At 51.0% G+C, this 25,996-nt stretch overlaps 1 protein-coding gene across 7 annotated transcripts in view; it reads right to left on the bottom strand.

The window, feature by feature from the left end:
• Nucleotides 1–25,996, bottom strand: part of PHLDB3 (pleckstrin homology like domain family B member 3) — a 220,461-nt gene that overhangs the window by 93,911 nt on the left and 100,554 nt on the right. For all 7 annotated transcript variants that reach the window (XM_085615667.1, XM_085615670.1, XM_085615668.1 and 4 more), the window contains exon 8: nt 17,929–18,012. In XM_085615667.1, the coding sequence (XP_085471793.1) occupies nt 17,929–18,012 (84 nt within the window). The remainder of the gene's footprint in view (nt 1–17,928; nt 18,013–25,996) is intronic.

Here is a 25,996-nt window from a genome sequence, read left to right as displayed (position 1 = left end):
AAGACAAAACAGCAGAAAATCATAAATGTACAAAGGCGTTGGAAGACAGAAGATAGGGGCACGTGACTAGAGAAAACAGGAAGAAGCAAGTCAAATGTAATAGAAGGAAGCAGGGACAGAAAAGGCTGGGGGAAGATGTAATAAGACACGCTGCAAAGAAAAGAGGCAATAGGAAGTGAAAAAGTATGAAGAAAAAGCAGAACCTGAAAGGAGTGTGACAAAGATTTGAAGGAAAAAATTAATCTATGAATCGGAGGGCGAGAGGCCCAGGGAAAGAAGAGAATGAGCAGAACTGAAGTAACTCAGCAGTATGAACTGATAGGAATCTGAGGGTGAGAGGCACCGGGAAAGAAGAGAATGAGGGGGACTGAAGGAACTCAGCAGTATGAACTGATAGTAATCTGGGAGCGAGAGGCATAGGAAAAGAAGAGAATGAGCGGGAACTGAGGGAACTCAGCAGTATGAACTGATAGGAATCTGAGGGCGAGAGGCCCAGGGAAAGAAGAGAATGAGCAGAACTGAAGTAACTCAGCAGTAAGAACTGATAGGAATCTGGGAGCGAGAGGCCCAGGGAAAGAAGAGAATGAGCAGGAACTGAGGAACTCAGCAGTAAGAACTGATAGGAATGTGAGGGTGAGAGGCCCAGGAAAAGAAGAGAATGAGCAGAACTGAAGGAACTCAGCAGTATGAACTGATAGGAATCTGAGGGCGAGAGGCCCAGGGAAAGAAGAGAATGAGCAGAACTGAAGTAACTCAGCAGTAAGAACTGATAGGAATCTGGGAGCGAGAGGCCCAGGGAAAGAAGAGAATGAGGGGAACTGAAAGAACTCAGCAGTATGAACTGATAGGAACCTGAGGTGAGAGATGCAGGGAAAGAAGAGAATGAGCAGGAACTGAAGGAACTCAGCAGTAAGAACTGATAGAAATCTGAGGGTGAGAGGCCCAGAGAAAGAAGAGAATGAGCAGGAACTGAGGGGACTCAGCAGTAAGAAATGATAGGACTCGAAGGGTGAGAGGTGCAGGGAAAGAAGAGAATGAGGGGAACTGAATGAACTCAGCAGTAAGAACTGATGGAAATCTGAGGGTGAGAGGCCCAGGGAAAGAAGAGAATGAGGGGAACTGAATGAACTCAGCAGTATGAACTGAGAGTAATATGAGGGTGAGAGGCCCAGGGAAAGAAGAGAATGAGCAGGAACTGAGGAACTCAGCAGTAAGAACTGATAGGAATGTGAGGGTGAGAGGCCCAGGGAAAGAAGAGAATGAGCAGGAACTGAGGGAACTCAGCAGTAAGAACTGATAGGAATCGGAGGGCGAGAGGCCCAGGAAAAGAAGAGAATGAGCAGGAACTGAGGGAACTCAGCAGCAAGAACTGATAAGAATCTGAGGGCGAGAGGCCCAGGGAAAGAAGAGAATGAGCAGGAACTGAGGGAACTCAGCAGTATGAACTGATAGGAACCTGAGGTGAGAGATGCAGGGAAAGAAGAGAATGAGCAGGAACTGAAGGAACTCAGCAGTAAGAACTGATAGAAATCTGAGGGTGAGAGGCCCAGAGAAAGAAGAGAATGAGCAGGAACTGAGGGGACTCAGCAGTAAGAAATGATAGGACTCGAAGGGTGAGAGGTGCAGGGAAAGAAGAGAATGAGGGGAACTGAATGAACTCAGCAGTATGAACTGATAGAAATCTGAGGGCGAGAGGCCCAGGGAAAGAAGAGAATGAGCAGAACTGAAGTAACTCAGCAGTATGAACTGATAGGAATCTGGGAGCGAGATGCCCAGGGAAAGAAGAGAATGAGGGGAACTGAAAGAACTCAGCAGTATGAACTGATAGGAATCTGAGGGCGAGAGGCCCAGGGAAAGAAGAGAATGAGGGGAACTGAAAGAACTCAGCAGTATGAACTGATAGGAACCTGAGGTGAGAGATGCAGGGAAAGAAGAGAATGAGCAGGAACTGAAGGAACTCAGCAGTAAGAACTGATAGAAATCTGAGGGTGAGTGGCCCAGAGAAAGAAGAGAATGAGCAGGAACTGAGGGGACTCAGCAGTAAGAAATGATAGGACTCGAAGGGTGAGAGGTGCAGGGAAAGAAGAGAATGAGGGGAACTGAATGAACTCAGCAGTATGAACTGATAGAAATCTGAGATGAGAGGTGCAGGGAAAGAAGAGAAAGAGTTGGAACTGAAGGAACTCAGCAGTAAGAACTGATAGCAATCTGAGGGTAAGAGGTGCAGGGAAAGAAGAGAATGAGTGGGAACTGAAGGAACTCAGCAGGAAGAACTGATGGAAATCTGAGGGTGAGAGGCCCAGGGAAAGAAGAGAATGAGGGGAACTGAATGAACTCAGCAGTATGAACTGATAGGAATCGAAGGGTGAGAGGCCCAGGGAAAGAAGAGAATGAGGGGAACTGAATGAACTCAGCAGTATGAACTGAGAATAATCTGAGGGTGAGAGGCCCAGGGAAAGAAGAGAATGAGCAGGAACTGAGGAACTCAGCAGTAAGAACTGATAGGAATGTGAGGGTGAGAGGCCCAGGGAAAGAAGAGAATGAGCAGGAACTGAGGGAACTCAGCAGTAAGAACTGATAGGAATCGGAGGGCGAGAGGCCCAGGGAAAGAAGAGAATGAGCAGGAACTGAGGGAACTCAGCAGTAAGAACTGATAGGAATCTGAGGGTGGGAGGGAGGTGCAGGGAAAGAAGAGAATGAGGGGAACTGAAGGAACTCAGCAGTAAGAAATGATAGGAATGTGAGGGTGAGAGGCCCAGGGAAAGAAGAGAATGAGGGGAACTGAAGGAACTCAGCAGTAAGAACTGATAGGAATGTGAGGGTGAGAGGCCCAGGGAAAGAAGAGACTGAGGGGAACTGAAGGAACTCTGCAGTATGAACTGATAGGAATGTGAGGGTGAGAGGCCCAAGGAATGAAGAGAATGAGCAGGAACTGAGGGAACTCAGCAGTAAGAAATGATAGGACTCGAAGGGTGAGAGGTGCAGGGAAAGAAGAGAATGAGGGGAACTGAAGGAACTCAGCAGTATGAACTGATAGGAATCTGAGGGTAAGAGGTGCAGGGAAAGAAGAGAATGAGTGGGAACTGAAGGAACTCAGCAGTAAGAACTGATGGAAATCGGAGGGTGAGAGGCCCAAGGAATGAAGAGAATGAGGGGAACTGAATGAACTCAGCAGTATGAACTGAGAGTAATCTGAGGGTGAGAGGCCCAGGGAAAGAAGAGAATGAGCAGGAACTGAGGGAACTCAGCAGTAAGAACTGATAGGAATGTGAGGGTGAGAGGCCCAGGGAAAGAAGAGAATGAGCAGGAACTGAGGGAACTCAGCAGTAAGAACTGATAGGAATCTGAGGGTGGGAGGGAGGCGCAGGGAAAGAAGAGAATGAGCGGGGAACTGAAGGAACTCAGCAGTATGAACTGATAGGAATCTGAGGGTGAGAGGCCCAGGGAAAGAAGAGAATGGGCAGGAGTTGGAGGAACTCAGCAGTAACAACTGATAGGAATCGGAGGGTGAGAGGTGCAGGGAAAGAAGTGAATGAGCAGCAACTGAAGGAATTCAGCAGTATGAACTGATAGCAATTTGAGGGTGAGAGGTGCAGGGAAAGAAGAGAATGAGTGGGAACTGAAGGAACTCGGCAGTAAGAACTGATAGGAATGTGAATGTGAGAGTGAGAGGCCCAGGGAAAGAAGAGAATGAGGGGAACTGAAGGAACTCAGCAGTATGAACTGATAGGAATCTGAGATGAGAGGTGCAGGGAAAGAAGAGAAAGAGTTGGAACTGAAGGAACTCAGCAGTAAGAACTGATGGAAATCTGAGGGTGAGAGGCCCAGGGAAAGAAGAGAATGAGCAGGAACTGAGGGAACTCAGCAGTAAGAACTGATAGGAATCTGAGGGTGGGAGGGAGGCGCAGGGAAAGAAGAGAATGAGCGGGGAACTGAAGGAACTCAGCAGTATGAACTGATAGGAATCTGAGGGTGAGAGGCCCAGGGAAAGAAGAGAATGGGCAGGAGTTGGAGGAACTCAGCAGTAACAACTGATAGGAATGTGAATGTGAGGGTGAGAGGCCCAGGGAAAGAAGAGAATGAGGGGAACTGAAGGAACTCAGCAGTAAGAACTGATAGGTATCTGAGATGAGAGGTGCAGGGAAAGAAGAGAATGAGTGGGAACTGAAGGAACTCAGCAGTAAGAACTGATAGAAATCTGAGGGTGAGAGGCCCAGGGAAAGAAGAGAATATGCGGGAACTGAGGGAACTCAGCAGTAAGAACTGATAGGAATCGAAGGGTGAGAGGCCTATGGAAAGAAGAGAATGAGGGGAACTGAATGAACTCAGGAGTATGAACTGATAGGAATCGGAGGGCGAGAGGCGCAGTGAAAGAAGAGAATGCGCGGGAACTGAAGGAACTCAGCAGTAAGAACTGAGAGTAATCGGAGGGTGACAGGCCCAGGGAAAGAAGAGAATGAGTGGGAACTGAAGGAACTCAGCAGTAAGAACTGATAGGAATGTGAGGGTGAGAGGCCCAGGGAAAGAAGAGAATGAGCAGGAACTGAGGGAATGCAGCAGTAAGAAATGATAAGACTCGAAGGGTGAGAGGTGCAGGGAAAGAAGAGAATGAGGGGAACTGAATGAACTCAGCAGTATGAACTGATCGGAGGTGAGGGGTGCAGGGAAAGAATAGAATGAGCAGGAATAGAAGGAACTAAGCAGTAAGAACTAACATGAGGGGGAGAGGCCCAGGGAAAGAAGAGAATGAGCAGGAACTGAGGGGGCTCCACTTGGGAAAGAGCAGGAGCGAAGGGTCAGAGCAGGAGTCAAGAGAGGTGTGGGGACAACCCTGAAGGAACTCAGTGGAAGCGGGAACCGCTAGAACCTTCATAGGAAGAGGCAGTAGATAAGACGGGGAAAGAAGACCATGGGAACTGTGCAGAGGAGACATCAAGGGATGTAGGACCCGAAAATGCATTTATGGGGAACAAGAAAAGACAGGCCCACTCAAAGGACAGAGAGGAGATAAGCCAGGTATAGCTGTAGGATGAGAAAAGGACATCACTGAGAAGTAACAGGAGCTCAACAGACTGCAGGAGAGAAGATAAACGAGACAGTCAAGAACTTGCACAGCAGAAATAACGAGGATACAATACAAACAAGACAAGGAAGACAACATCAGGATGAAAGGGCAAGAGAAGGGCAAACAAATACAGAGGTAGAGCAAACGACACACGAAAAGACAGAGGGGGCAAAGGGCTTCCCTGGAGTGAGGCTGCAAAGGCCCAGGGGTACTGATCCCTGTGGTACTGCTCCCTGGGGTAATGAACCCTGGGGTAAGGAGCCCTGGGGTAAGGCGCCCTGGGGTAATGAGCCCTGGGGTAATGAGCCCTGGGGTAAGGATCCCTGGGGTAAGGATCCCTGGGGTAAGGATCCCTGGGGTAATGAGCCCTGGGGTAATGAACCCTGGGGTAATGAACCCTGGGGTAAGGAGCCCTGGGGTAATGAACCCTGGGGTAATGAACCCTGGGGTAATGAACCCTGGGGTAAGGATCCCTGGGGTAATGAACCCTGGGGTAAGGATCCCTGGGGTAAGGATCCCTGGGGTAATGAACCCTGGGGTAAGGAACCCTGGGGTAAGGAACCCTGGGGTAAGGAACCCTGGGGTAAGGAACCCTGGGGTAATGAGCCCTGGGGTAATGAGCCCTGTGCTGAGACTGCAAGGGCCCAGGGAGATGAGCCCTGTGGTAATGATCCATGGGGTAATGAGCCCTGGGGCACTGCTCCCTGGGGTACTGCTCCCTGGGGTAAGGATCCCTGGGGTAAGGATCCCTGGGGTAAGGATCCCTGGGGTAATGAGCCCTGTGCTGAGACTGCAAGGGCCCAGGGAGATGAGCCCTGTGGTAATGATCCATGGGGTAATGAGCCCTGGGGTACTGCTCCCTGGGGTACTGCTCCCTGGGGTAAGGATCCCTGGGGTAAGGATCCCTGGGGTAAGGATCCCTGGGGTAATGAGCCCTGTGCTGAGACTGCAAGGGCCCAGGGAGATGAGCCCTGTGGTAATGATCCATGGGGTAATGAGCCCTGGGGTACTGCTCCCTGGGGTAAGGATCCCTGGGGTAAGGATCCCTGGGGTAGTGCGCCCTGTGCTGAGACTGCAAGGGCCCAGGGAGATGGGCCCTGTGCTGAGGCTGCAGCTGCCTCTGAGCGCCCCAGGCCCTGCCACGCTATCACACTCGAGCGCTGCAGTTGATGCAAGGCTTCATGTTACTCTGCAGATATTGAGCGATTTTCAAAACAATTTAAAAAAAAAAAAAAAAATCAAAGTATGTATCTTTTTCATATATCAGACATTGAATCGGCCAAGAGCTGCTGACAGCTGCCTATCCAAGGGCCTAAGAGCAGGGCACCCGCCGCACGTACTGTCCTTGCTGGCTCCTTCCGCGTACTTCACAAAACAAACACAAGGTGGCAGCATTGGACCTAGATGGTTACAGCTACTGTTTTAAGTGTAAAACAAAGTAAAGCAAAATAGTATCTCTTTTAAAAAAAAAAAAAAATTGGTCTTGCAAGGAGGCAGAGGCTGGTGCTGGAAGCTCCAGGGGTCGGTGGTGTTGGATGGCCCCTCACCCGGCTGGGAGTCTGGCAGGCCTTGGCCCCCGGTCCTGGTCACAGACAGGAGTGTTGCAGAGCGTCTCCTTGACATACAGCCCCCTACTGGCTGCTTGAGAGCTGCGGGAGCCCGTAGGCCTCACTCCAGTATCAGGGGTAACGCATCCTGTTCGCTTCTACGGATCGCTGCAGGGTAAGCTGCTGCTGCTGCCGCCACCGCCGTCGCGGTGCTTAACTCCTGGCAAAGGCGGCGCCTTTCCCCGCTAGGGAGGTAGCGCGTGCGCACCCTCCCAGTCCAACGAGGCCGCAACCCAGGAGACAGGCTGATGTCGCGGCGCACACGCAAGATCTGAGTTTGCCCAGGACAACAACAATCGGCACTAGAGTCAGACATCGTTGCTTCCGGGGCACTCAGGGCCGGAAGAGACATGCGTCACCCTGCGAGGGACCGTTCTGTACCAGCAGTATTCACGTCCTGTCCTTCCATTGTTTATTTCAACCCTCTCTTGGATTTGTTTTTGAACCCTTGGTTTTCATACACTCGGCTGGGAGGAGAACGGTACAGGCAGTCGAATGCCTGGCTTCTTGTTTTCAGTTTCCTTGTGTTGAGGCCTTGTCAGTGTTGTCAGGTGTGTGAGCCATCACAGAGAGTATTTCTTCAGTGGAGTCCAGTTTGTTGGGGCTGGAGAACTTTTTAGATGCCGAGGGTTGATTCGAATGTGATGCTTGCTGGAAAGAGCCGTCTAAAGTCTTATTTGCAAAACATGTCCGGGCCCAAAGTTCTTTTTTTCAGGAATCTTCTTCCAACGCGTGCCAAACACAAGGGTTGGTGAATACCAGGCCTGCCTATTCTTGATTCCACCTCATTCCCATTCCTTCCTCTCTCCATCTCCCTCTGGCAGGTTCTTTTTCCTCCCCAAAGTCTCTCTGTCTCCGATTTCCTATCTTCCTCTCCCTTTTGCCATTCTTTCTTTCTCTCTCTCTCTGAATGAAAGCCTGATGCAGAAAAGTAAATCCGTGTCCACAAGAATGAGTCCCGGTGTCCAGCACCCGCAAGGGAGCACAAATTAAGCACTGGGTAAGCCAATGATGTCATCTTTATTCACAGAATGTGTAAAGTGTGCCATGGCCTAAAAGATCTCCTGCCAATGTTCCCGCTGATGTTTTTCTGGATGTGTGACAGTGCAGAGTGCGCATCTGAGTGGTACCAGGAGTCACTGTGAGTGGGCGTGCCGCCGCTCAGAAGGGGGACATCGTTTCAGAGAAATTTCTGAATAGGGGAGCCAGGGTTTAGAAACTAATCCTGCACTTCGAGAGCTGCCGCCTCCCCACCCAGAGAACGTCTCTATGACCCCCTTCTGGATTTCAGCAGCTGCAGCGAGTAGCTCCCTGGCACATCAGGGCTTAGAGGCATCTCACCCCTCCTGGGGCCACGGCCTTTCATAAATCCTCTGTATGGGACTCCCCATCGACAGTGGCGGGGTACACCATCAGGACAGTAACAAGTGCGTGAGTCTTTGATGGGGAGAGACGTTCCGTCAGTGAGTGACCTCTTAAGAGTGCAGCAGCTGGCACTGAAAACGGAGCCCACAACCTGGGTCCCCTCACTTAACGCCTGCCTGATGTTCAGAATGGGTCACCCACCTGGTGCCCCTCCCCCACCGTAACTTTGGTACAGGTGGGCTGAGTGCAGGGCAGGCGCGCAACACCCATTGGACTCACAGGGCTTCAGCCCCCCCCGTCGTGTGTGGCAGCCCGGGCTGAGACACCTTCCCGGGCAAAAAAGCAGCCGCACCCGAGCACTTCACAGGTCTTTAAAAGACCATTTGCATGTTAATGAGGCCTTGCTATTGTTTCACCCCCTCTAAGAGCCCATGCAGCTCCACTCTGCCTATTGCTTAAAGTTCAGCCCCCCCGAAATTTTTGCTCAGCCCCCCCCCCGAAATTTTTGCTCAGCCCCCCCCCGAAATTTGGCTCTAGTTGCGCCTCTGGTGCAGGGGTCACACTGGAATGAACCATTTAAAGCCGGTCATATTGAAGAAAAACCTTTGTTCTGCAACACCTCAAAGTGAATACAGAGGATGCTGGACACAGAGCTGGCGGACAATGCAGACGGCTAAGATGTCCTAAAATCGGAGAGCTTTGGGGAGGCTCAGGCAGAAGGCAAGCCGTCACGGTTTGAACCACCTAAAGAGACTAAGGGCAGAAGAAAGAGCCGATAAAAGGCATGAGCCCAGTCCAGGTGAGAAACAGCAACGGAAGGAGCTCTCGGGCAGCAAATGCAGGAGTCTCTTCAGAACTCTCAAATGAAGGCTTGATGCGAGACCTTCGCCATCGGTGCTTTGAAGGACAGTTTGTCATCAGAGTGGACCTCCATGTGTTACCGTCTGTGTGACAGCAGAACCCTTGCAAAAGGCACTTGGCCACCAGGAAGATGCCCAAACGAATGGTTGGTCCAGGATACCAGGACCTCAGTCTTGTCTGTGTTTGTTTTCAGGCAGCTGGAAGTCATGCAGGAAAGCAGCTCCAGAGGTTCCTGTGCACCAGATCAGTGCACCCATCTGGCCGCACAGTCATTGGTGTGACGCTTACAGGAGACATTGAAGGATCCTATGGATCTAGCACGTTGAGCCACTTACAGTTCGAACAGAGTGGGGCTGCATAAGGAGCACGGAGGCACATACAGATCGAATAGAGTGGGGCTGCGTGGAGCCCGGAGGCACATACAGATCGAACGGAGTGGGGCTGCGTAAGGAGCCCAGAGGCACATACAGATCGAACAGAGTGGGGCTGCGTGGAGCACGGAGGCACATACATATCGAACAGAGTGGGGCTGTTTAAGGAACCCGGAGGCACATACAGAACGCACAGAGGGGGGCTGTGTAAGGAGCCCGGAGGCACATACAGATCGAACAGAGTGGAGCTGTGCAAGAAGCCTGGAGGCACATACAGATCGAACAGAGTGGGGCTGTGTAAGGAGCCTGGAGGCACATACAGATCGAACAGAGTGGGGCTGTGTAAGGAGCCCGGAGGCACATACAGATCGAACAGAGTGGGACTGAGCAAGAAGCCTGGAGGCACATACAGATCGAACAGAGTGGGGCTGTGTAAGGAGCCTGGAGGCACATACAGATCGAACAGAGTGGGGCTGTGCAAGAAGCCTGGAGGCACATACAGATCGAACAGAGTGGGGCTGTGTAAGGAGCCCGGAGGCACATACAGATCGAACAGAGTGGGGCTGCATAAGGAGCCCGGAGGCACATACTAATCGAACAGAGTGGGGCTGTGTAAGGAGCCCGGAGGCACATACAGATCGAACAGAGTGGGGCTGCATAAGGAGCCCGGAGGCACATACTAATCGAACAGAGTGGGGCTGTGTAAGGAGCCCGGAGGTACATACAGATCGAACAGAGTGGGGCTGCATAAGAAGCCCGGAGGAACATATAGATCGAACAGTGTGGGGCTGCGCAAGGAGCCCGGAGGCACATACAGATCGAACAGAGTGGGGCTGCGCAAGGAGCCCGGAGGCACATACAGATCGGACAGAGTGGGGCTGCATGGAGCCCGGAGGCACATACAGATCGAACGGAGTGGGGCTGTGCAAAGAGCCCGGAGGCACATACAGATCGAACAGAGTGGGGCTGCGCAAGGAGCCCGGAGGCACATACAGATCGAACAGAGTGGGGCTGCGTAAGGAGCCCGGAGGCACATACAGATCGAACAGAGTGGGGCTGCGCAAGAAGCCCGGAGGCACATACCGATTGAACAGTGTGGGGCTGCATAAGGAGCCCAGAGGCACATACAGATCGAACAGTGTGGGGCTGCGCAAGTAGCCTGGAAGCACATACAGATCGAACAGAGTGGGGCTGCATAAGGAGCCTGGAGGCACATACAGATCGAACAGTGTGGGTCTGCGCAAGAAGCCCGGAGGCACATACAGATCGAACAGAGTGGGACTGCACAAAGAGCCCGGAGGCACATACAGATTGAACAGTGTAGGGCTGCATGGAGCCCGGAGGCACATACTAATCGAACAGAGTGGGGCTGTGTAAGGAGCCCGGAGGTACATACAGATCGAACAGAGTGGGGCTGCATAAGGAGCCCGGAGGAACATATAGATCGAACAGTGTGGGGCTGCGCAAGGAGCCCGGAGGCACATACAGATCGAACAAAGTGGGGCTGCGCAAGGAGCCCGGAGGCACATACAGATCGGACAGAGTGGGGCTGCGTGGAGCCCGGAGGCACATACAGATCGAACGGAGTGGGGCTGCGCAAAGAGCCCGGAGGCACATACAGATCGAACAGAGTGGGGCTGCGCAAGGAGCCCGGAGGCACATACAGATCGAACAGAGTGGGGCTGCGTAAGGAGCCCGGAGGCACATACAGATCGAACAGAGTGGGGCTGCGCAAGTAGCCTGGAAGCACATACAGATCGAACAGAGTGGGGCTGCATAAGGAGCCCGGAGGCACATACAGATCGAACAGTGTGGGGCTGCGCAAGAAGCCCGGAGGCACATACAGATCGAACAGAGTGGGACTGCACAAAGAGCCCGGAGGCACATACAGATTGAACAGTGTAGGGCTGCGTGAAGCCCGGAGGCACATACAGATTGAACAGAGTGGGACTGCGCAAGGAGCCTGGAGGCACATACAGATCGAACTGAGTGGGGCTGCGTAAGAAGCCCAGAGGTACATACAGATCGAACAGAGTGGGACTGCGCAAGGAGCCCCGAGGCACATACAGATCGAACAGAGTGGGGCTGCGTAAGAAGCCCAGAGGCACATACAGATCGAACAGTGTGGGGCTGCGTAAGAAGCCCGGACGCACATATAGATTGAACAGTGTGGGGCTGCGACAAGAAGCCCAGAGGCACATACAGATCGAACAGTGTGGGGAGGCACATACAGATTGAACAGTGTGGGGCTGCACAAGAAGCCCGGAGGCACATACAGATTGAACAGAGTGGGGCTGCACAAGAAGCCCGGAGGCACATACAGATCGAACAGTGTGGGGCTGCGCAAGAAGCCCAGAGGCACATACAGATCGAACAGTCTGGGGCTGCGCAAGAAGTCCGGAGGCACATACAGATTGAACAGAGTGGGGCTGCGCAAGCCTGGAGGCACATACAGTTCGAACAGTGTGGGGCTGCGCAAGAAGCCCAGAGGCACATACATATCGAACAGTGTGGGGCTGCGTATGGAGCATGGAGGCACATACAGATCGAACAGTGTGGGGCTGCGCAAGAAGCCCAGAGGCACATACAGATCGAACAGTGTAGGGCTGTGTAAGGAGCATGGAGGCACATACAGATCGAACAGTGTAGGGCTGCGCAAGAAGCCCGGAGGCACATATAGATCGAACAGTGTGGGGCTGCGTAAGGAGCATGGAGGCACATACAGATCGAACAGTGTGGGGCTGCGCAAGAAGCCCGGAGGCACATATAGATCGAGCAGTGTGGGGCTGCACAAGAAGCCCGGAGGCACATACAGATCGAACGGAGTGGGGCTGCATAAGGAGCCCGGAGGCCCATACTGATCGAATAGAGTGGGGCTGCATGAGGAACCCGGAGGCACATACTGATCGAATAGAGTGGGGCTGCATGAGGAACCCGGAGGCACATACAAATCGAACGGAGTGGGGCTGTGTAAGGAGCCCGGAGGCACATACAGATTGAACAGTGTGGGGCTGCACAAGAAGCCCGGAGGCACATACAGATTGAACAGTGTGGGGCTGCACAAGAAGCCCGGAGGCACATACAGATTGAACAGAGTGGGGCTGCACAAGAAGCCCGGAGGCACATACAGATCGAACAGTGTGGGGCTGCGCAAGAAGCCCAGAGGCACATACAGTTCGAACAGTCTGGGGCTGCGCAAGAAGCCCGGAGGCACATACAGATTGAACAGAGTGGGGATGCGCAAGCCTGGAGGCACATACAGTTCGAACAGTGTGGGGCTATGCAAGAAGCCCAGAGGCACATACAGATCGAACAGTGTGGGGCTGCGTATGGAGCATGGAGGCACATACAGATCGAACAGTGTGGGGCTGCGCAAGAAGCCCAGAGGCACATACAGATCGAACAGTGTAGGGCTGTGTAAGGAGCATGGAGGCACATACAGATCGAACAGTGTAGGGCTGCGCAAGAAGCCCGGAGGCACATATTGATCGAACAGTGTGGGGCTGCGTAAGGAGCATGGAGGCACATACAGATCGAACAGTGTGGGGCTGCGCAAGAAGCCCGGAGGCACATATAGATCGAACAGTGTGGGGCTGCACAAGAAGCCCGGAGGCACATACAGATCGAACGGAGTGGGGCTGCATAAGGAGCCCGGAGGCACATACTGATTGAATAGAGTGGGGCTGCATGAGGAGCCCGGAGGCACATACAAATCGAACGGAGTGGGGCTGTGTAAGGAGCCCGGAGACACATACAGATCGAACAGAGTGGGACTGCGTAAGGAGCCCGGAGGCACATACAGATCGAACAGAGTGGGGCTGCATTAGGAGCCCGGAGGCGCATACTGATCGAATAGAGTGGGGCTGCATGAGGAGCCCGGAGGCACATACAGATCGAATGGAGTGGGGCTGTGCAAGAAGCCTGGAGGCACATACTAATCAAACAGAGTGGGGCTGCGTAAGGAGCCCGGAGGCACATACAGATCGAACAGAGTGGGGCTGCGTGGAGCCCGGAGGCACATACAGATCGAACAGAGTGGGGCTGCGCAAGGAGCCCGGAGGCACATACAGATCGAACAGAGTGGGGCTGCGCAAGAAGCCCGGAGGCACATACCGATTGAACAGTGTGGGGCTGCATAAGGAGCCCAGAGGCACATACAGATCGAACAGAGTGGGGCTGTGTAAGGAGCCCGGAGGCACATACAGATCGAACAGAGTGGGGCTGTGCAAGAAGCCTGGAGGCACATACTAATCAAACAGAGTGGGGCTGCGTAAGGAGCCCGGAGGCACATACAGATCGAACAGAGTGGGGCTGCGTGGAGCCCGGAGGCACATACAGATCGAACAGAGTGGGGCTGCGCAAGGAGCCCGGAGGCACATACAGATCGAACAGAGTGGGGCTGCGCAAGAAGCCCGGAGGCACATACCGATTGAACAGTGTGGGGCTGCATAAGGAGCCCGGAGGCACATACAGATCGAACAGTGTGGGGCTGCGCAAGAAGCCCGGAGGCACATACAGATCGAACAGAGTAGGGCTGCATAAGGAGCCCGGAGGCACATACAGATCGAACAGTGTGGGGCTGCACAAGAAGCCCGGAGGCACATACAGATTGAATAGAGTGGGACTGCACAAGGAGCCCGGAGGCACATACAGATTGAACAGTGTAGGGCTGCGTGGGGCCCGGAGGCACATACAGATTGAACAGAGTGGGACTGTGCAAGCAGCCTGGAAGCACATACAGATCGAACAGAGTGGGGCTGCGTAAGAAGCCCAGAGGCACATACAGATCGAACAGAGTGGGACTGTGCAAGGAGCCCAGAGGCACATACAGATCGAACAGAGTGGGGCTGCGTAAGAAGCCCGGAGGCACATACAGATCGAACAGTGTGGGGCTGCGTAAGGAGCATGGAGGCACATACAGATCGAACAGTGTGGGGCTGTGCAAGAAGCCCGGAGGCACATATAGATCGAACAGTGTGGGGCTGCGCAAGAAGCCCGGAGGCACATACAGATCGAACAGTGTGGAGCTGCACAAGAAGCCCGGAGGCACATACAGATCGAACAGTCTGGGGCTGCGCAAGAAGCCTGGAGGCACATACAGACTGAACAGAGTGGGGCTGCGCAAGAAGCCTGGAGGCACATACAGTTCGAACAGTGTGGGGCTGCGCAAGAAGCCCAGAGGCACATACAGATCAAACAGTGTGGGGCTGCGTAAGGAGCATGGAGGCACATACAGATCGAACAGTGTGGGGCTGCGCAAGAAACCCAGAGGCACATATAGATCGAACAGTGTGGGGCTGCACAAGAAGCCCGGAGGCGCATACAGATCGAACAGTGTGGGACTGCGCGGAGCCCGGAAGCACATACAGATTGAACAGAGTTGGGATGCGCAAGGAGCCCTGAGGCGCATACAGATTGAACAGTGTGGGGCTGCGTGGAGCCCGGAGGCACATACAGATCGAACAGAGTGGGGCTGCGCAAGAAGCCCGGAGGCGCATATAGATCGAACAGTGTGGGGCTGCGCAAGAAGCCCGGAGGCTCTCCACAACTTAGGAGGAGAAGCATAATTGGGCACTGGAACCACCTGCCTCCCGTCTGATGAAAAAGAAGGAATGCCAAGAGTCGCTTTGGTCTGGATCATGTGCGCAGCGGGGCAAAGACAGGCTTCTGGCAAGTGACTTGTTAACTAAAAAAATTGTTAATTATTAATTTACAAGTAGTGGTTCTTTTCAAAGGTGTTTTTATTTTTTATTTTTCTGTGTGTGTGCACAGGTTTGTAATGATTTTAATTAATTAACAAATAAATTACTACCTACCACTGACTTGTTAACTAGCTATCAATAACTGGGAACATAAAGAGCACAGGAAGCCTCAGGGCAAGTAACACACAAACACCCCACCAGGTACAGCACAGGCACCAATTCCCTCCATCATAGAGGTACAGCACCGGAGTAGCAATGCAAACTGCACTAACACAAACAGAGTATGTGCTGAAAGAGTACAAACTTTTTTCACATGCGCCTCATAGACCAAACATGAACACTTTCCTGAAACTGCACACAACCATGGACATCACTTAGGGGTCTCCAGTGGTCGCAATTGCGACCTGTGGGTTCTCTGTTGCGACCCCTGGCATTGTTCTTGCGAACCCTGGGCTCAGTCGCGACCAAGCAGCACTAGGGAAATAGAAATCTATTTGTAGCCTGCACTTCTTTTAAACCAAGAGCAGACTGTGGTTGAGATTGTAAACAGTTGCACATAACCTGCTACAACCTATCCACTTGCAGAGAAAGCCACCTTTCAAGCCCAGGGTCCACCGAAGCTTTCCCGCGGTGTAGACTTTTGGTACAACACTGGACATATTGTGGCGGCAGCCTGGCTGATCCTGAAGTTACCTGCTCGTGCCTCTATCAAGGCCTCCCTATGCAACCTTCATTGGCTGCCCATCACTAGCCGCATTAAATTTAAAGCACTCGCCTATAGAGCATGTGAGCATAAAGGCCCTGGCTATCTGAGGAAGAGATTAATTCCCTATCATCAGGCAAGAACACTCCGGTCCAACGAGCAAAAACGTGTGTGTCTCCTGAGGATCAACAAGGGAAGGTGGACGCTCCTTTCTTACCCGACTGCCAAACTCTGGAATTCCTTACCACCTACCCTTCACACCTTCTGAACTTACCTCCGGTAAATTGCTAAAAACATACCAACTTGATAAGTAGGGTCCCTGTTACGTCGTGGACTAATCCCTCAGCACATCTCAGTACCGCTAGCACCCGGAAGTCTCTTTAGAGGCAGCCATGCGCTTTATACAATTTATTTTATTGTATTGTGTCAACCTCACTGAAATCAAACAGGAACGAAACTGCTTAATAGAACTGGCAATGCTGAAAGAGGGAGTCTCTCTCCGGAAGCACTTCACAAACACGTCATTAAAAAGTTGAAATCTTTGCTGGCATGCACTCTTACTTAACAGTTAACTGTACTGTGAGTGACACAATGTGTGTGAGCATGTGTGGGAGTGTGAATGAAAATGACAATTTTGCCACTTGTATGTATCTCGGCAGACGTCTGGCACTGGCATACCGTACGTCATTCTTGGCATAAGGGGGTGCCTGCATTTCATATAGGGTGTGCTCATCGACATAGGGTGCAATCACTGTACATTGTGAAAAACTGGGGTCAGCTCCTGGGAAGCGCAATGCTACCTTGGCTTGGCACCCAATGGCTTTTGAGACGATTCCTTTGAAATGTGACCCCCTTATGTCAATATTTTCTAAGGGGAGAAGCCTCCCAGCCCCCCAAACACTCCTAGCAGGGGTCTAAGAGAAGGACTGAAGCCTGCAGAGCTCTGGCTGATGCTGTTCCTGATCTTTGGACTTTGAGTCATAGCCGAGCCTTTTCATGTGGCGCTGCGGCTGGCATTGGAGGCAGGGATTGGACATTGCGGGCTGTGATTGGGCAGCATACAATGGCCATCTGGAAAATGATGGCTACCCCTTGGTATCTGATGGCTTCATCTCTATTTTAATTGCAGACTTGTACCTTTTTTTTTCAGTTATTACACATTTAGTAATTTTTGGCTATTTTATTAAACCTGGTGGTAATTTTGCTTGTATTGTATTTTTCTTTTTTGTAACTTTGGCGATGTTGCTACCTATGGTTAGGTGAATTTGTAATTGGGTCAGCGTGATTGGAGTAATTTAGATGATTTGACATTACTCTTTTGATGCATAATTACAGAAAATTATGCGGTTTCACATAACTTATTAGTGATTTTATTTGGCATAAGAGATCCTGCCACAGAAGCTCAGTAACAGCAACTTTAGGGAGTGTGAGTGGCTGCTGGTATTCGAGTACCATTACAGTTAGCTCCATTTTTTAATTGCTAAATGCTGGGTTACGCTCCTCACGTAATTCTGCGTAATCTTGAATAATTTCACTACAACAAATTACGCCAGTTGCGCTCACCCCTACCTATGATATCATCATGCCACCAGGGGTGAATGAGGTTATGTGACGTCATGTCTTATAACATCATCACAGGTCAAAAGGCATGTGATGTTAATTCTGCTACCCCTGCCATTTTGATAAATCGACATCCACGCACACAGGTGGAAGAGTTTTATGTCACTCAAACAGAAAACATGTTTCCTCAAATGAGAGCAGATCATGCTCCGGCCATCCGATCCTCCGCCTCCCGGCAGAGGATGCTCTTGTTATTTTTAATCATGTGGTCTCCACAGGACAGTGCACCAGACAAGATGTCTGCATTGGTCTCAGAAATCTCATCAGACCTAGATGTAGATCAGATTTTTGGATTTCGCAAATTTGTGCGGTTATTAACCAGCCGGCCAGGTGCTCCCGGGTCTTCCTACATTTTTAATTCATTTCCCCAACTTCAGTGGCCTCCTCAGTGAACGCATTCATTCTCAGGCATGTTCAACATTCAGACTGCATGCGTCAGTCTGGCAGCGGCGGTTGTGCTCATGAAGAGGGCTTGAGTCGAAGAGCCTTGGGAAGGAGATGTAGCCCTCGCTCCATGGTTTTCAATGCTCAAGGTTCTCTCTCAGCAGCTCTCCAATCACCCCCCTCCCCCAGTTCCACTCACAGGCCCTCGATGGACACCCAGAGCCCCTCCACTGCCCGCTTTGCAAAGTACCTTTGTCAGCATTTCCGGGCTGCCTGGAAAGCTCTTCCCTCCGTTGCTCTTCTGCTCCATCAGCTCCGTCAGGCGGTCCTTCTCCTGAGGAAGAGAGGTCAGTGGTCAGCTTGGGTCATTGCGCATGGTCACATACAAGGGTGTTGTAGTGGGGACCTCAAGCAGGAGGGGTACAGAGAGCCCATGTGTTGCCTCACCTAGCTGTCTCACTTTGCTTTCTATGAACCATACCTCCCCTCCATCCACCCCCTTCATCGGTCAGTCTTTGCCTCATGTCCCTTTCCATAGTCTTTCATCTATGTCTCACACTTCCTCTTCTTACTCCGTTCTTTTCACTTCTTCCTTTTCCTTTCTTCTTCCCTTCGCTTCCTATTCCTGGTTACTTAAGTCCTTTCTTCTGCCATTCTAAACATGGCTCCCAATCACCCTCCTCCCTTCACTGCCCTCTCTATTAGTTCCCACCACTCTCTCAACTAGCTCTCTTCAATGCACAAAGGAGATGTCTAGAGTATGGCTTACATTCAAGTTAAACAAGAAGTGGCATAGCCAATAGTTCACAACAATGAAACATAATGGCTTGGCCAATGCTTTTTTGAGTATGTGCTGCAGCCACTTTGGAATGGGTATATAAAAAAACTTACAAAGACATTCACAGATGGCCAGCAAGGATGCATGGTAATCCACGCCGGCCATCTTTGAATCTATTTCGAACACTTGTGGTGAAGACACGTGCATAAGAAGTAGCCTTCTTTGAATGGGTTTCTTCATATAGTCCAATCCCATTTCTTGGGGCCTGCCATGCACGAGTGTGCATTCACGTGCAGACATCTTAAAATGGGTAAAAACCCATTACAAGATGGAGGCCCACCAATAGAGCGGCAGGCACAAAACAACTTATTATAGAGTAGTGGGACAGGACAGGGCTGGGGGAAGGGTGCAACAAGGTATAGGGTCGCAGAGCAAATGACAGGTGGGGCCATATGAAAAGGAAGAGGGTTGGGGAACACAGCAGATGAGCTGGGTTGGGGAAGGAAAGCCAAAGGGAGAGCAAAGGGTTGAGTGAAAAATGAAGATGAAAGCAGTAGAGGAAGAAAACAGACGAGAAAAAAAAGCAGTTCCCTGCATGTAGGCAACATCAGCAGTGGAAGATACAAATCCACCAATCAGAGCACTAGCATCAAAGAATATGGAGGAAAGCTGTCGAATCAAGAGCAAGGGCTCAGACAGAGCCTCCTTTATGCACTTTGGAGCCAGTAGGTCTGGCTGGTTAACCGAGGCTTCCTGTAGGGGCGAAGGAGTAGTTTGCTGTGGATGCTTAACACGGTTTTCCACCCGGAAAGCTCCCCACAGTCCTCTTCATCTGAGCACCAGCCCTGCATGCTCAGAGCAGGCTCTCTGTTCAGATGCATAAGGAGGTCTCTCAAAGAGCCCCTCGCTCTGATGAAAGTAGTATCATCCTTTGCTTGTCTAAGAGATTGCACAGTTGGGACATACTTCAGTACAACCTTGTTACTCTAAAGTAGGGGAATGGGGAGCGGGGGCACCACTTTTTTCTATTGTAAATTTGATGCAGATCCCCCTTAGAGGGACTCTTCCTTTGAGCACCAGGGTGTTGGATTCATGTGAAAATAATTGGCCGGGAGACCCCTCCCAGGGATGCTCAAGAGCAGTGTCTTGGTTCTTCAACAGAGAGCTGGTGTTTCAGGTGGTCCTCTTCCTCCTAGTCTGACCCATGGCCATCACCCTAGTGACCATCTAAGGAGCTGTTGCAGGCTGGTCTGCTTGGGCCGGACCTACACACCCTGGCAGCTCAAACTAGTGTTCTACAGGTTTGTCAGCAGGTGACTGGTTAAAATGCCCCCTCCGGTCAGGGATTAGCTGCCTAAAATTAAGCTCCTTGCTAATTAGTAGCTGGGCCCCTGAAAAGGGCCTTTACAAAAGCTCCTATGAGGCACGTTGGATCTGCCGTCTGTCCGTTTCCCATGGGTAGGATGAACAGGAGGTTCTGCCTGGACACTCAGCCGATGTGCTGCCCTGAAGAGTGCGCCAACTGACCAGGAATGCTCCTGCAGAAGGTGGACATCAGCTTCCACCCAAGACGAACCTATCAGCCCTCCTGGGACCAGAACCAGGATCCGTGACTTGGTCGTAGACGAGCCAGACAAACGTACCAGCAGAAGATGCGCAAATCCTTGACTTCCTGCACCCCAGCTCTTACTCCCCTGCATCCTCAAACCCCAGCAGACATTTCTACCAGGCGTGGCGATGAGCTGGTGCTGCCAGACTGTCAGGAGACACTGGATTCCGCCTCCCTCCTTCAACCACCACCCAAAATTCAGCTCCCGCAGCCAAATGAGTATGTTCACCATCGAAGCATCATGCTGGCAGCTAGTCAGCCAGAGAGTACGCTGGATCCAAGGAGCATACCTGTGCCGGTTCCTTGTAACAAATGAAAGTTCCCGTGCCGCCGCCCACTAAAAAGCAGCCCACCCTGCATGATGGGAGAGCCCTCCATCGGCCACTTCTGAAGGGCACACTCAACCTCTGCTGCATGTGTAAAGGTCCCCCAGCAAAGCCTGTTTGCACCCAGGACCAAATGCAGGGTTTGGCTTCTGGTGCACATGTGAAGAGACCTCCCACCCTGTCTGACAACAGGGCAGTCAGCTACTTCCAGGGTGAAGACTCCCCACTGGTGGATTTGTAAAGGGGTGAAGGTCAAGAGTCCCTAGAGCAGCAGTAGGGGATGCCCTACTTCTCAATTCAAACTTATAAGGGACCCGATCACTTTCTGTGCAGATAAGCCACGTCACTAGCCCTCCAGCTGATGCGCCACGTGTTGTTGGGGATCCTCAGCAGAGTTCTAGAGTCACTGGTTCTGCAGGTAACCAAGTGTAACGCGTTTGATTGCAGTCTGGGAGTCCACGCAAATGCACCGTTAACAGTAGGTGAAATCTACCCGATACCTACAGGTTCTCCACGGTACATCTATGTAGTGGGTGATGCTTGGCCCCAGAATCCCCCTGAGAGTAAGAGGCGTTTGGCACACGGGGTGCGCCAGCCCCAGGGATGTAGGGAGCCAGAGGGATAGCTGTAGATAACTGGAGCAGACAGGAAGCCAGCTGTTGGGTTTCTGGTTCATATGTCACTCCCTCGTCAAAGGAAAGGGTGATCTCTACGTCCACCTTCAAAGGATCACGCGGGTAGCAAGTCAGACAGAGAAAGAACTGCCAAGGACTGAAGTCCACGGAACTGCCACAATCATATACTTTGACTAAGCCAGTGGCCACTTGGACCCAAACTCACATCCCCTTTCCAGCTCTGGCCTGGAGACCGGAGCCCATAAGGGTCCATGGCTGAGTAAAGCACAGTCATCGAGAGCTTTACAAACATACTGGGCTTTAGGGGATGTCTGCATCTCCATAGAACCAAGGTGGCTGTTAATATTATAGGAGACTGGTTTCCATAGAACTAAACCGAACCTACAGAAATATGCACCCAGCGTAGATTGATCTCTCCAAAAATTTGACTGTGGCCTTAACTCTCAGAGATCAGTTAGCCAGACTCCAGTTGTCACGGTTTCTGGATAGTCCGGCCCTTTGAGTTGGGCACACAAGTACAAGAGGAAATGACGCAGGAGGGGGGTGATTGTGGGCAATGAGGGAATGAAGTGCGGTGTGAAGGAGAAGGTAGTGCTTTGTCTTGTGTGCTCAGCCCCATCCCTTCAGCTGCTTTGAGGGCATTGAACCAACAACAGTAGTGACACTGTTCTCTCCCCATCACCCATAGCAACCAGATGTCTGCATTGTAAAGAGGGAGAGGTCAAGAAGCCGTTCTGCATTGATCACCACCTTTGCTGTGTGTCTGAGGCCCTCTGCACCCTTGGGACAGTACGGCTGTGCCAGCACGACCCGATGCACTCTGGACCCCCATCCATGCGCCCACCTGCCCGGAAACAAAGAACGTGCTGTCCTGGCAGCTCCTTAACACGCTGCTGCCCCGATCCACCAGGCCAACCAAGGATGGTTTTTATCACCTCAGCCGAGGAACCATTTTGTGTCGATCACGTCATCCTGCGAGAGCTGACTGACTCTGCCCCACGCCAGACCTCCACCACTGGACCATGCCACCAGAAGGCCTGCCCTTGGCCATCGGGCCCAGCCGGCGTTGCCCAATACAATGCTTTATGGACACACCAACACAAGCCAACAGCCCAGACCTACTGATCTCGATAAAACTGAACCAGAGATGCACTGTCTTTGCAACATGTTCGTTCGAATCCTTGTGCTGCAGAGGAGACACGAATGATAGTGAAAGGGACAGACCCCTGATGTAAAGGAACTGTTTCCAACACTGCTCCGCTGCTGGTTATTGAACTTGGACAATAAAAGTGATCAAACCTACTGGGCAATGTATGTTGTGCGTCACTGAAGCATGTGTCGCCAAGATTTAGTCTTGTCCATTCGTCCTCACAAACTTGTGAAAGTCAAAGCCCTAAATATTTAGGGACCTCACCGTAGTACACGGTTCCTCTGCATTCAGCGGTAAAGTGCAGTAGTACACGGTTCCTCTGTATTCAGGGGTAAAGTGTAGTAATATATGGTTCCTCTGTATTCAGGGGTTAAGTGTAGTATTATATGGTTCCTCTGTATTCAGGGGTAAAGTGCAGTAGTATATGGTTCCTCTGTATTCAGGGGTACAGTGCAGTAGTACAGGGTTCCTCTGTATTCAGGGGTACAGTGCAGTAGTACATGGTTCCTCTGTATTCAGGGGTAGAGTGCAGTAGTATATGGTTCCTCTGTATTCAGGGGTAGAGTGCAGTGCATGGTTTCTCTGTATTCAGGGGTAGAGTGCAGTAGTATATGGTTCCTCTGTATTCAGGGGTACAGTGCAGTAGTATATGGTTCCTCTGTATTCAGGGGTAGAGTGCAGTAGTATATGGTTCCTCTGTATTCGGGGGTAGAGTGCAGCAGTACATGGTTCCTCTGTATTCAGGGGTAGAGTGCAGTAGTACATGGTTCCTCTGTATTCAGGGGTAGAGTGCAGTAGTATATGGTTCCTCTGTATTCAGGGGTAGAGTGCAGTAGTATATGGTTCCTCTGTATTCAGGGGTAGAGTGCAGTAGTATATGGTTCCTCTGTATTCAGGGGTAAAGTGCAGCAGTACATGGTTCCTCTGTATTCAGGGGTAAAGTGCAGTAGTACATGGTTCCTCTGTATTCAGGGGTAGAGTGCAGTAGTATATGGTTCCTCTGTATTCAGGGGTAGAGTGCAGTAGTACATGGTTCCTCTGTATTCAGGGGTAAAGTGCAGTAGTACACGGTTCCTCTGTATTCAGGGGTAAAGTGCAGTATTACATGGTTCCTCTGTATTCAGGGGTACAGTGCAGTAGTACATGGTTCCTCGGTATTCAGGGGTAAAGTGCAGTAGTATATGGTTCCTCTGTATTCAAGGGTAGAGTGCAGTAGTACATGGTTCCTCTGTGTTTAGGGGTAGAGTTCAGTAGTATATGGTTCCTCTGTATTCAGGGGTAGAGTGCAGTAGTATATGGTTCCTCTGTATTCGGGGGTAGAGTGCAGTAGTACATGGTTCCTCTGTATTTAGGGGTAGAGTGCAGTAGTACATGGTTCCTCTGTATTCAGGGTAGAGTGCAGTAGTACATGGTTCCTCTGTATTCAGGGGTAGAGTGCAGCAGTACATGGTTCCTCTGTATTCAGGGGTAGAGTGCAGTAGTACATGGTTCCTCTGTATTCAGGGGTAGAGTGCAGTAGTATATGGTTCCTCTGTATTCAGGGGTAGAGTGCAGTAGTATATGGTTCCTCTGTATTCAGGGGTAGAGTGCAGTAGTATATGGTTCCTCTGTATTCAGGGGTAAAGTGCAGCAGTACATGGTTCCTCTGTATTCAGGGGTAAAGTGCAGTAGTGCATGGTTCCTTTGTATTCAGGGGTAGAGTGCAGTAGTATATGGTTCCTCTGTATTCAGGGGTAGAGTTCAGTAGTACATGGTTCCTCTGTATTCAGGGGTAAAGTGCAGTAGTATATGGTTCCTCTGTCTTCGGGGGTAGAGTGCAGTAGTACATGGTTCCTCTGTATTCAGGGGTGGAGTGCAGTAGTACATGGTTCTTCTGTATTCAGGGGTAAAGTGCAGCAGTACATGGTTCCTCTGTATTCAGGGGTAGAGTGCAGTAGTACATGGTTCCTCTGTATTCAGGGGTAGAGTGCAGTAGTACATGGTTCCTCTGTATTCAGGGGTGGAGTGCAGTAGTACATGGTTCTTCTGTATTCAGGGGTAAAGTGCAGCAGTACATGGTTCCTCTGTATTCAGGGGTAGAGTGCAGTAGTACATGGTTCCTCTGTATTCAGGGGTAGAGTGCAGTAGTATATGGTTCCTCTGTATTCAGGGGTAGAGTGCAGTAGTACATGGTTCCTCTGTATTCAGGGGTAGAGTGCAGTAGTACATGGTTCCTCTGTATTCAGGGGTAGAGTGCAGTAGTATATGGTTCCTCTGTATTCAGGGGTATAGTGCAGTAGTACATGGTTCCTCTGTATTCAGGGGTAGAGTGCAGTAGTATATGGTTCCTCTGTATTCAGGGGTAGAGTTCAGTAGTACATGGTTCCTCTGTATTCAGGGGTAAAGTGCAGTAGTATATGGTTCCTCTGTCTTCGGGGGTAGAGTGCAGTAGTACATGGTTCCTCTGTATTCAGGAGTAGAGTGCAGTAGTACATGGTTCTTCTGTATTCAGGGGTAAAGTGCAGCAGTACATGGTTCCTCTGTATTCAGGGGTAGAGTTCAGTAGTACATGGTTCCTCTGTATTCAGGGGTAATGTGCAGTAGTATATGGTTCCTCTGTCTTCGGGGGTAGAGTGCAGTAGTACATGGTTCCTCTGTATTCAGGGGTAGAGTGCAGTAGTACATGGTTCCTCTGTATTCAGGGGTGGAGTGCAGTAGTACATGGTTCTTCTGTATTCAGGGGTAAAGTGCAGCAGTACATGGTTCCTCTGTATTCAGGGGTAGAGTGCAGTAGTACATGGTTCCTCTGTATTCAGGGGTAGAGTGCAGTAGTATATGGTTCCTCTGTATTCGGGGGTAGAGTGCAGCAGTACATGGTTCCTCTGTATTCAGGGGTGGAGTGCAGTAGTACATGGTTCCTCTGTATTCAGGGGTAGAGTGCAGTAGTACATGGTTCCTCTGTATTCAGGGGTAGAGTGCAGTAGTACATGGTTCCTCTGTATTCAGGGGTAGAGTGCAGTAGTATATGGTTCCTCTGTATTCAGGGGTAGAGTGCAGTAGTACACATGGTTCCTCTGTATTCAGGGGTAGAGTGCAGTAGTACATGGTTCCTCTGTATTCAGGGGTAAAGTGCAGCAGTACATGGTTCCTCTGTATTCAGGGGTAGAGTGCAGTAGTACACATGGTTCCTCTGTATTCAGGGGTAGAGTGCAGTAGTACATGGTTCCTCTGTATTCAGGGGTAGAGTGCAGTAGTACAGGGTTCCTCTGTATTCAGGGGTAGAGTGCAGTAGTACATGGTTCCTCTGTATTCAGGGGTAGAGTGCAGTAGTATATGGTTCCTCTGTATTCAGGGGTAGAGTGCAGTAGTACATGGTTCCTCTGTATTCAGGGGTAGAGTGCAGTAGTACATGGTTCCTCTGTATTCAGGGGTAGAGTGCAGTAGTATATGGTTCCTCTGTATTCAGGGGTATAGTGCAGTAGTACATGGTTCCTCTGTATTCAGGGGTAGAGTGCAGTAGTATATGGTTCCTCTGTATTCAGGGGTAGAGTTCAGTAGTACATGGTTCCTCTGTATTCAGGGGTAAAGTGCAGTAGTATATGGTTCCTCTGTCTTCGGGGGTAGAGTGCAGTAGTACATGGTTCCTCTGTATTCAGGAGTAGAGTGCAGTAGTACATGGTTCTTCTGTATTCAGGGGTAAAGTGCAGCAGTACATGGTTCCTCTGTATTCAGGGGTAGAGTTCAGTAGTACATGGTTCCTCTGTATTCAGGGGTAAAGTGCAGTAGTATATGGTTCCTCTGTCTTCGGGGGTAGAGTGCAGTAGTACATGGTTCCTCTGTA

The sequence above is a fragment of the Triturus cristatus genome, chromosome 7 (genome assembly GCF_964204655.1).
Source record: "Triturus cristatus chromosome 7, aTriCri1.1, whole genome shotgun sequence".
Taxonomy (NCBI): Eukaryota; Metazoa; Chordata; class Amphibia; order Caudata; family Salamandridae; genus Triturus; species Triturus cristatus.
The sequence above is the reverse complement of the archived record's forward strand: the minus strand, read 5'-3'. Positions and strand labels throughout refer to the sequence as shown.